At 48.9% G+C, this 8,876-nt stretch overlaps 2 protein-coding genes across 2 annotated transcripts; both read right to left on the bottom strand.

The window, feature by feature from the left end:
- Positions 1-71: 71 nt before the first annotated feature.
- cdk21 (cyclin-dependent kinase 21) lies at positions 72-2,948 on the bottom strand. The gene is made up of 9 exons (XM_030089058.1): positions 2,866-2,948; positions 2,104-2,173; positions 1,671-1,867; positions 1,453-1,585; positions 1,211-1,378; positions 1,030-1,139; positions 916-966; positions 709-835; positions 72-498 (listed from the first exon to the last, which is right to left on the bottom strand). The coding sequence occupies exons 1-9, from the start codon at positions 2,946-2,948 to the stop codon at positions 421-423; spliced, it is 1,017 nt and encodes a 338-aa protein (XP_029944918.1). The 3' UTR covers positions 72-420.
- A 260-nt stretch (positions 2,949-3,208) lies between these two features.
- retsat.2 (retinol saturase, tandem duplicate 2) lies at positions 3,209-8,630 on the bottom strand. Its single transcript, XM_030088620.1, has 11 exons — positions 8,471-8,630; positions 7,311-7,493; positions 6,975-7,216; positions 5,619-5,820; positions 5,336-5,533; positions 5,135-5,254; positions 4,906-5,044; positions 4,236-4,345; positions 3,981-4,150; positions 3,743-3,902; positions 3,209-3,657 (listed from the first exon to the last, which is right to left on the bottom strand). The coding sequence occupies exons 1-11, from the start codon at positions 8,628-8,630 to the stop codon at positions 3,509-3,511; spliced, it is 1,833 nt and encodes a 610-aa protein (XP_029944480.1). The 3' UTR covers positions 3,209-3,508.
- Positions 8,631-8,876: the final 246 nt, after the last annotated feature.

The raw sequence follows: 8,876 nt of genomic DNA, 5'->3' as shown, positions 1-8,876 counted from the left end.
CGTGCAAACAAAAAGAAAATCAAAAACATCTTGAATCCAACATTTTTACACAAACTTTTCAACTTCAAGGTGCTCAGTGTTGTTTCTTTTTTCAAGTCCTTCAGAAAAACTCAATCTCAACATTCAAAGGAAACCAACAACGATAACTGCAGGACACTGGAAATACACACTTTTTAAATCAGACACAAACACAACAAAGTTGTTTAACAAACAATAAGGTTTTTGTGCCATACCAGCCGCTCTTTAAGACTGTTTTAGTGATGAGAACATCAAACCTCATGATGGTGGCGACAAGTTCTCAAAGCCAGTCACAAAAAAAGAAAAGAAAAGAAAAGAAAGCGGAGGGAATGTTGTGGTTAACGAGGCTGAGAGCAGGCTGGAGACTCGCAGCAGCGGATTCGTTTTTCTCCTCTTCGATCCTCAGAGCTTCAGGAAGAAGGGATGGGTCAGGGCGTTGGCGGCGGAGATGCGGTGGCTGGGTCTGAACGCCAAGCATTGCTGCAGGTAAAGGAGACGTCGCACTTTGTAAAGAGTTCAGAGGGAGCTGGTGAATTCTTCATTCATACCAGAACCATGGCACTTCTGGACTGGAATTTAGGGAACTATGATGTTTACTAAACTTACTTTACTAAATAATGGCTGAAGTTTGCTCAGTAAAGTATTTAGTATCAGCCATAAACATGAAACCCAGAGTACTAGCGTGCTCACAGACAGCAGGTCGTTCTCGTCTGGCAGCAGGTTGGGCAGCAGGTTGCTGGCCTTCGGCCCCCAGGAGGGCGAGTAGGAGACGGGGCTGTCCCGGGGCCAGTCCTCCTCGCTGGGCAACCCGATCACCCTGGTCAGGAGAGAAAAACCAAAGGAGCGCAGTGAGCAGCAGAGGCAGTCCCGAGAAACCAGACTGCTCTGAACACTCACTCGAAGATCCTCTGCAGCTGCTGGATCTCGGTGTATCCCCGGAACAGCGGCCTGCGGGACGGCGAGGTGGGATCAGTCACGCGTCAGCGCCGTGGTCACATGAACCAGCCTCACCTCAGGAGGAAGAGCTCAGCGAAGATGCAGCCGACGCTCCACATGTCCACCGAGGACGAGTAAACCGAGTTCAGCAGCACCTCCGGGGCCCGGTACCACAGAGTCACCACCTGAGACCAGCAGCAGAGGGGATCAGGACGACGAGTGGAACGGAAGCACACGGGACTCGTTCCTCACCCACCCCTGGGGTGAGAGCGACGTTGAAGCCGTAGATCCGAGCCAGTCCGAAGTCGGCGATCTTGACCTCCCCCCGGCTGCTGACCAGCACGTTCTCGGGCTTCAGGTCGCGGTGCAGCACCAGGTTGGCGTGGAGGAAGTCCAGCCCCCGCAGCAGCTGCAGCGTCACGTCCTGCGGGCACGCCGGCCGGCCGTCACCGCTCCGAGCCGCAGACCCTCAGACCCACCTGCCAGTCCAGCCCCCACCTTGATGGCGTCCCGGCCGAGTCCGGAGGCGGGCGCTTTAGAGATGTAGGCGGACAAGTCCTGGTCGACGTACTCCAGCACCAGGGTGAGGTCCAGAATCCGGCCCAGTTGAACCACGGAGGTGTCCAGCAGTCTGCACGGCACAGGAGGACACGGACGAACGAGACAGGAAATGCTAAGACTGGAGAAAAGGATTCATTCGTCTCTGCAGGGCCCACCTGACGATGTTGGGGTGGTTGAACTCCCGCATCTTGCGCAGCAGCGCCACCTCCCGGAGGACGAAGGGGGGGATCCCGGTCTCGGACGTGTCTCCGCGGATGTTGAACTTCTTCACCGCCAGGAGGCGCTGTTCGCCGCCCACCTCCCGGGCCTTGAACACTTTCCCGTAGCTGCCTTTGCCCACTTCAGCCAGCAGCTCGAAGCCCGGAGGCTCATGGCGGAAGCTCATCGTCCCGGCAGGTGGACTCGCGAGAAATGACACCTGAAACTCTCATTTATTTCATTTCATTTCAATTTAATGAAACAAACCTACGTGCATGATAATTTCCTGCTGTGTCTCTGTATTCAGCATGCCAGGCTAAACAGTCTCCGGCCAGCAGAGCTTTGAGCGTTAGTTACCAGGTAATCCTCACCTGGCGGGGAGAATCTTACCTGGAACCGGACAGCGGCGCCACGTGCCACACCGCAGCTCCGGTCTCGCGCCAGCCGCCAGTCTGGCCGTCTGCTAGTATGTCTTCACATGTCTGCCAGCGTCTGGGGAAATTATGGGAAAATCACACCCCTTTTCATTCGCCAACTAATCAGGAAGCTCAAATGTATATTTTGAAAAAGCCCAGTCTGCGTGCGTGGCCGCCGTGCCTGTCAGTGTCAGCACGTGCTGCGTTCAGGAGCAGACAAAAAAACAAAGACACGTGGTCCAAACAAAACAAAACTGCACTACAAAGGAATCGGACTGATTCTATTTTGTAAATATTTACAAACAGCTTATAATGATTCCAGGAACAAGAAGGCTCTCTAAATGTTGACATTTTTCTGAAATGTAAAGTTTACATTTGCAGAGAATCAACAACAAATAGTGCTAAATGTGCTTTTGTGGCAGTTCAGCCAGTATATTGATAATGAAACAGCAAATTGGTGCAGCCCTAATACTACACAATTGTGCAAACAAATAAGTATGCACGCACAAATCAAGATGTACACAGATCAAATAGAGTCACAAATAAGGCTCGGCCTACAAGGAACAAACTTTTAAACAGGTTTACCTATAAACATGCCACGTCCTGTTCACATGGTTATATATAGCAGTTAGCACTGGCCTGCCATGTTTAACTCCTTTGTGGAGTTAGCATGTTCTGCCTGTGTCTGGGTTTAATCCCACAGTTCAAAAACATACATGTGAGGTTAAGTGGTAACCCTGAAAACTGTCCATAGGTGGGACTGTCTTCGTCCTGCGATGGACTGGGGTTCTGTGCACGCTGCACCCTGACTTCACCCATGGTCGGAATGCCACAAAACCTGAACCTGGAGAAAGCATTACAGATGGAAGGTGGATGAACAAAGTGGAATGTTAATACGTCGATGTTGATTTCACACATTCACTTGTGAATGACTCAGATTCAAGTTATTTTGTTCTAGGCAGTTCAGACATGCTGCATAAAATAAATGCATAATGATGCACTCTGAAGACATACGAGTGTGAAACAGTATTTCGTGTTTTTAAAAAGATAAAAAAAAAGCAACACACGGTAGGGCCGTATTTAGTTCTCAGTGTTTGCAGCCTTTATTTATTCTGATGAAGAGAATGAACTGTGAAAAGCTACAAACCAAACTCTGATCAGGCACAGAGTTAAATGCAAAGGCAGCAATACATAAAGTATCACATCAAAACAAAGTGCATATGAATCCAAACACAGTGGATGAGTTTGAATTAGTAACCAGACAAGTTAACCAAAGTGAAGCAGTCAGTCAGGAATCCTTTATTTTCTGTCTGAATCACTGGACTGTTGGAGACTTTACGTCCAATGGCTCTGCAGTGTCAGTCCTGAATGTTGAGCGGCTACTCTCCTTTTAGTTTATCGTTCATAAACTTCATTCTCTTTGCCAGCGCGATGGCGTCCAGGTGGAGGTTGCGGTTAAGAATGACCGAGCCGCAGGAGAGCGCTCCGGCGAGGGCGCCGGCGAAGCCGCACAGGAACACGTCCTGACCTGCCAGAGGAAAACACAAACACACACGGAGTGTGAGAGGACGACCTCTGCACTCAGACCAGATCCTGATCTGGGCCACACCCACCTGTCAGGTAGAGGTTCTTGAGCGGCGTTTGGGGCCTGACGGTGGCGTTCAGCTCAGGACTGAACCGCGCCAGGCCGTGATCCGCTCCGTAGATCTCGCCTTTGGGGGCACCGATGTAGTGTGTGTTTGTGATGGGGGTGCCAGCGTCGATGTACTCGATCTGCACAAACGACCCAACTGAGCTTCAATGACTTCTCCACAAAACAATATTCAGCTCATGAGCAGTAAAAGTCTTCACCTTGTCTCTGGTGATCTTGGGGAAAACGTCCAGAACCACGTCCAGGGCGGTGTCGATGAACGCCTGCTTCAGCTCTTTGTAGTCGGGCCCTCTGTTGGTCACCTTTCCGTCCTTCCACTCCTCAAACCAGGAGTAATTGGCAAAACTGACCAGGCTCAGAGTGGACTTCCCTGAAGCGAAGGAGAGAGCGGAGATGTTGGAGGAAAAGCCGAACACGAAGCCCGACGTGGAGGCAGAGTGTCTGAGTGGAGCTACCTGGAGCCCTCTCCTCCCAGGTGGGATCTTTGGCCGACGGCGAGGCCACAAACAGCAGAGGGATTTTTTTGGAGGACTCCTCCCTGTCTCCTTTTAAATATTCATCCACCCTTTAAAAGAAAACATGTTCATGGTGAATCAAACACCCCAGAAGGGTTCAATATTTCCCAGAAGATACTGCAAAACTGGACAATGTAATAAAACTCAGATTAGCCATTATCTGATATAAAAATACTGAGATTCAGAACTACACAGCAAAATTAAACAAGTAGTTTTTTTCCCCCAACATGAGTTTGAAGAAGACCACTGTGAAAGATATTGACAAACTTTTGGCATTTTGACCGTTTGTTTCCAAAGAAACAGATTGGGAGTCTCTGCCAACTGGACATTTCGAAATGAAGAGGAAACGGGGGAAAAGGCTGCTTTTCTCAAAAGCAAAGTGCTGCAGATGAGCACTGCAGTCACAGTAGATGATTATTCTGTTCATTTACGACACCGTCACCTGATCAGATGCCGCAGTTACAGACATGAATGGACTTCCAGGAAGACCAAAGGCTTGAAAGTGTAACCCTATTGTTAAGCGACTTAAAAAATGATGCCTGAAGCAGTCCGTCGTTATGTCTGGAATCACAATCGGGCACAAGATGCTGGTAGAAGTGAGAAAACCTACAGCTCGTCGAAGTTGTTCTCAGAGAAGATCCAGTAGTTGTCTGCTTTAAGGCCCAGCTCCTCCTTGGTGCCGTTCAGACCCACGAAGATGCTGAGGCCTCCCTCGCCGTTCTTCATCATCCCCAGCTGCTGCTGGATGGCTGCGAGGCGGGAGAGTCGTGTCAGACCGAACTCACACTCCTGACCGTTTACAGTCAGAACAGTCAGTCAAAACAGTTGGTGATCCTCACCTGGCATGGCCTGGAGCTCTTTGGGCAGCATCTTCTGGTAGGTGTTGAAGATGCCGGCGTTGGAGATGACCATCGGGGCGCGGATGTGGACTTCCTCCTGGCCTTTCATGACGCTAACGCCTGAAACCACGAAAACACAGCCACATCAGACGAAATGCAGCAAATCCTGAACGCTGCAGCATCCGAGGAAACCACACCCACCGCAGGCCTCCTGGGCTTCGTTGAAGAGGATGCGGTTGACGGGGGCTCGCACCAAAACGGCGCCGCCTGCCTGTTCGATGATGGGGATCATGTGGTAGGCGATCTCACTCGCCCCGCCTTTCGGGTACCAGGCGCCGTTCAGGTAATGAGTGACCAGCAGGCTGTGCATGGCGAAGCTGGCGTCTTTTGGCGCATTTCCTGCGGATCGGAGATGAAAACACAACCTGTGATCCTTCTGCAGAATGATACACAGGAGCAGAAGGCAGGCGGTGGCCGGTCCCACCGTAGGTCCCAAAGATGTAGGCGAAGACGGCCCTGAGGTCCTTGTTGTCCGTCAGCTCATTGACGACCTCTGTCAGGCTGCGCGGGGCCATTTTGAAAAAGAAGGACAGGTGCTTGGCGAGTCCGGTGTAGGCCAGGAATTTGGCCAGGGGGACGGGGCAAAGCTTCAACAGAGCCAGGAGCCAAATACCATGTCCAGCTTTCTGAGGAGGAAACAGGAGACACATGTGAAGGCGGCAGAGGACAGACACTTTCACTGTAGTGGAGTAAATGTTGCCGTTTCGTGAATATCAAATTATTTAAAGGAAACTGTGTACAGAGAATGGCAGACCTCAACTCTGAAGGAAATAACTTAGTTCTTATCCACATGTAAAGAAAATAAATGCAGATGACCTAGTTTCTAGTATTGCAGGAGATTTTGAGATATTAAGTCCTGGACTTCTGTACTGTGATGTGAACTGTAACCCAAATTATTTACAAGTGTTAATGTTGTCCTTCAAAAGAGTTCAAATGTTGCATCACACCGCGCTACTTTCAGGGTGCTGTCACACCTACTAGTCCGCTAGAGTGGTTCGGTTCGGACATAAATTATTCATAAACGTCACAGCAGTCAACTAGTTCGGTTCGCATTCACACCACTTGTTTTTGCAGATGAACTATCCACTATGACCCTCCTGCCCCTTGGTGGCGCTGTTCACACAATAATGTGTTTTGGGTGGCGGAAGTGAACCCTGATTGGCCAGCATGTGTGACGTGATGCGCAGCGCGGCTTGCTACGGAAGCCTCCGCCGACCAAAAAGCCTTCTCCACAACAGAGCGGACAGGACCGAGGCCGGTCAACGTTCACACCAGCAGCAGACCGCACCGAGACCGCCTCCTCGAAGAGGTCTCGGTACGGTTCTTTGTCCCGGACCAGAACTAACTGGTCCGCTTTCACACCAGCGCATACGAACCGAACCTGCAGGAGTTGGAGACTCTAGTCCGCTTCAAGCGGACCAAATGCTGTAGGTGTGAAAGCACCCTCACATTCTTGCTAATCAGGATCTTTACATACTGTGCGGGGAAAAGAAAGAGGAATAAATGCAGTCAGGGCACAGATCAAGTGTTGATCCTTTATCTGTGTGATAACGAAAACCTGCTGCTCCAGCGAAGCCTGTCACTCTGACCTTTGACTTGGCAGCCAGTTCTTTAAACAGTGTCAGCGACAATATCGACAGAAATCTGGATAGTGAAGATTATCCGTGCTAAAGTGCAACTGTTTACCACGCCAGACAGGGAGAAAAGGTCTCCATCTGCATTTTGGAACGTGATCACAGCAAGTTGGTGATCAAGGTTTTCAGTGCCACTAAACACTGACCTTGACCAGCCTCATGTATTCGTCGATGGCCTTTTCCTCTCCAGGGAAACACTTCTTCAGCTCCTCGGGGAAGCGAGTCCTGCCGCTGTAGATGGGGTACCGGCGGCGGTTTTCTGGCGGTCCCAGCACCACCTGGTCGAACGGGTTGTCCAGAGGCTCCCACTGCAGCTGCCCGTTGGTCAGCTGGTCCAGCATGCAGCGGAACGGCTTGTGATCCAGCAGGTCGCCAATGTAGTGGATTCCTGCAGGACACACAGAAACACACACAGCAGGAATTCATGTCTGCTAAAACTGACAGAAGCACAAAGAAACGTCACAGAAACCCGTTCAACTCACCAACGTCGAACTCGAAGCCCTTCTCTGTGAACGTGTGGCAGCAACCGCCGGCTCGATCGTGCTGCTCCAGAACCAAAACCTTCTTTCCAACTTTGGCGAGCAGCACGCCGAGCCCGAGACCGCCAATCCCACTGCCGATGATGATGGCGTCCAAGTTTTCTGGCACCTTACTGGCCAGGAAACCTGAAGACACGTCGGACAATCAGAAAAGCAGCACAACACTTACAACATATAAAAAGGACAAAGCTGGAGATCACAGAAAATTACAATTCATTAGCAACTACTCCATGACTCCACCTTCTCCTTGACTTACCGTATATTCATCATGTGATTCATTCAATAATACATTTATGAATTTAAAAAATAGAAAATTATAGTAATAAGTGTATCTAAAAATAAATAATTTTATTAATCCCTGGGGGAAATAGTTTTTTTCTTCTTTTAAACAGAAATACATTTGAAAAGGTTGGTTACTGAACAATATGATCTTAAGAAATTTCAAGCATATCATGAATTAAATAGTTTATTTATGAATTAAATAGTTTGTTTGCAATAAATCCAAATTATGTGGACATTTTGCCTTTTTATTTAAAATATACTCCTCCAAGGTATTTTTTTTTCTTTTTAAGAACAAGTACTTTCCCTGCTGCTTTGTCTTAAACGTTCATTGCATCGTTGCACTATTCAATGTGGTGTGATCATAAAATGTAACTGCAGCTCATTAAACTTAATTCTAATGGACTAGAATAATACATGTCGCCCAGCAACATTATCGCTGTCGCTTGTGAGGTGAGACACACCTGGATTAATAATTAGTTGATACATCAATGCCAGAGAGGACTTACAGGAGTTGCACTGAGCTCAGGAAGCAGCGAAAGCCTCACTTAAAATATTTTCCAGCAGCCGTCACTGAATACACAACATCTATTTGTGTGTTTTGATGTTTGACACATCGTAGCCTGGCAGCTAGCATGAAACGAGTCCGTTGTCTTCAGATAAACAACACAGCTGCATCACTTCACACACTATCGCCTACAAAGTCACTCACTTCATGCACAAACAACACAACAACCTGCAGTTTTGAGCATAATTCAGACTATTTTTCCTGAGAAAAGGAGAAGTTTGACGTGTTAATATGCCAACAGGGTCGTTTCACTCACCTTGCTTCAGCACTTTGTTTTTCTCCTTCTTGTCGAAAACCATCTTCTTCAGCGGTTCACGAGAATCCGTCGCGAAGGGATTCGGTCCGGAGGAGCCGAAGACATGCTTCAATACGACTGCGGCTAAAACCACACCAAAAACTGCCACAATGAGCCACATTGTGTCAGATTTTGTGCTCCAACATGCGAAGAAATGGACGCCTCAGGACAAACGGGAGTCCAACTTCCTTATTTATAAAGCCCCGCCCACACAATGACACAGGGAAAGTGGCCAATCAGAGCCCGCGTTAGATAGTCCTAACTGATTCGACCAATCAGCGTCAAGTTTACTCTGAGAGCGGCACCCTGCAGACAGTCGGAATGTCAAAGTTGTGTAACTCGAGGCGACCTTTCACCTCGTTAATAA

The sequence above is a fragment of the Salarias fasciatus genome, chromosome 4, assembly GCF_902148845.1.
Source record: "Salarias fasciatus chromosome 4, fSalaFa1.1, whole genome shotgun sequence".
NCBI classification, from domain to species: Eukaryota; Metazoa; Chordata; class Actinopteri; order Blenniiformes; family Blenniidae; genus Salarias; species Salarias fasciatus.
This window is presented reverse-complemented; position numbering and strand designations above follow the sequence as displayed.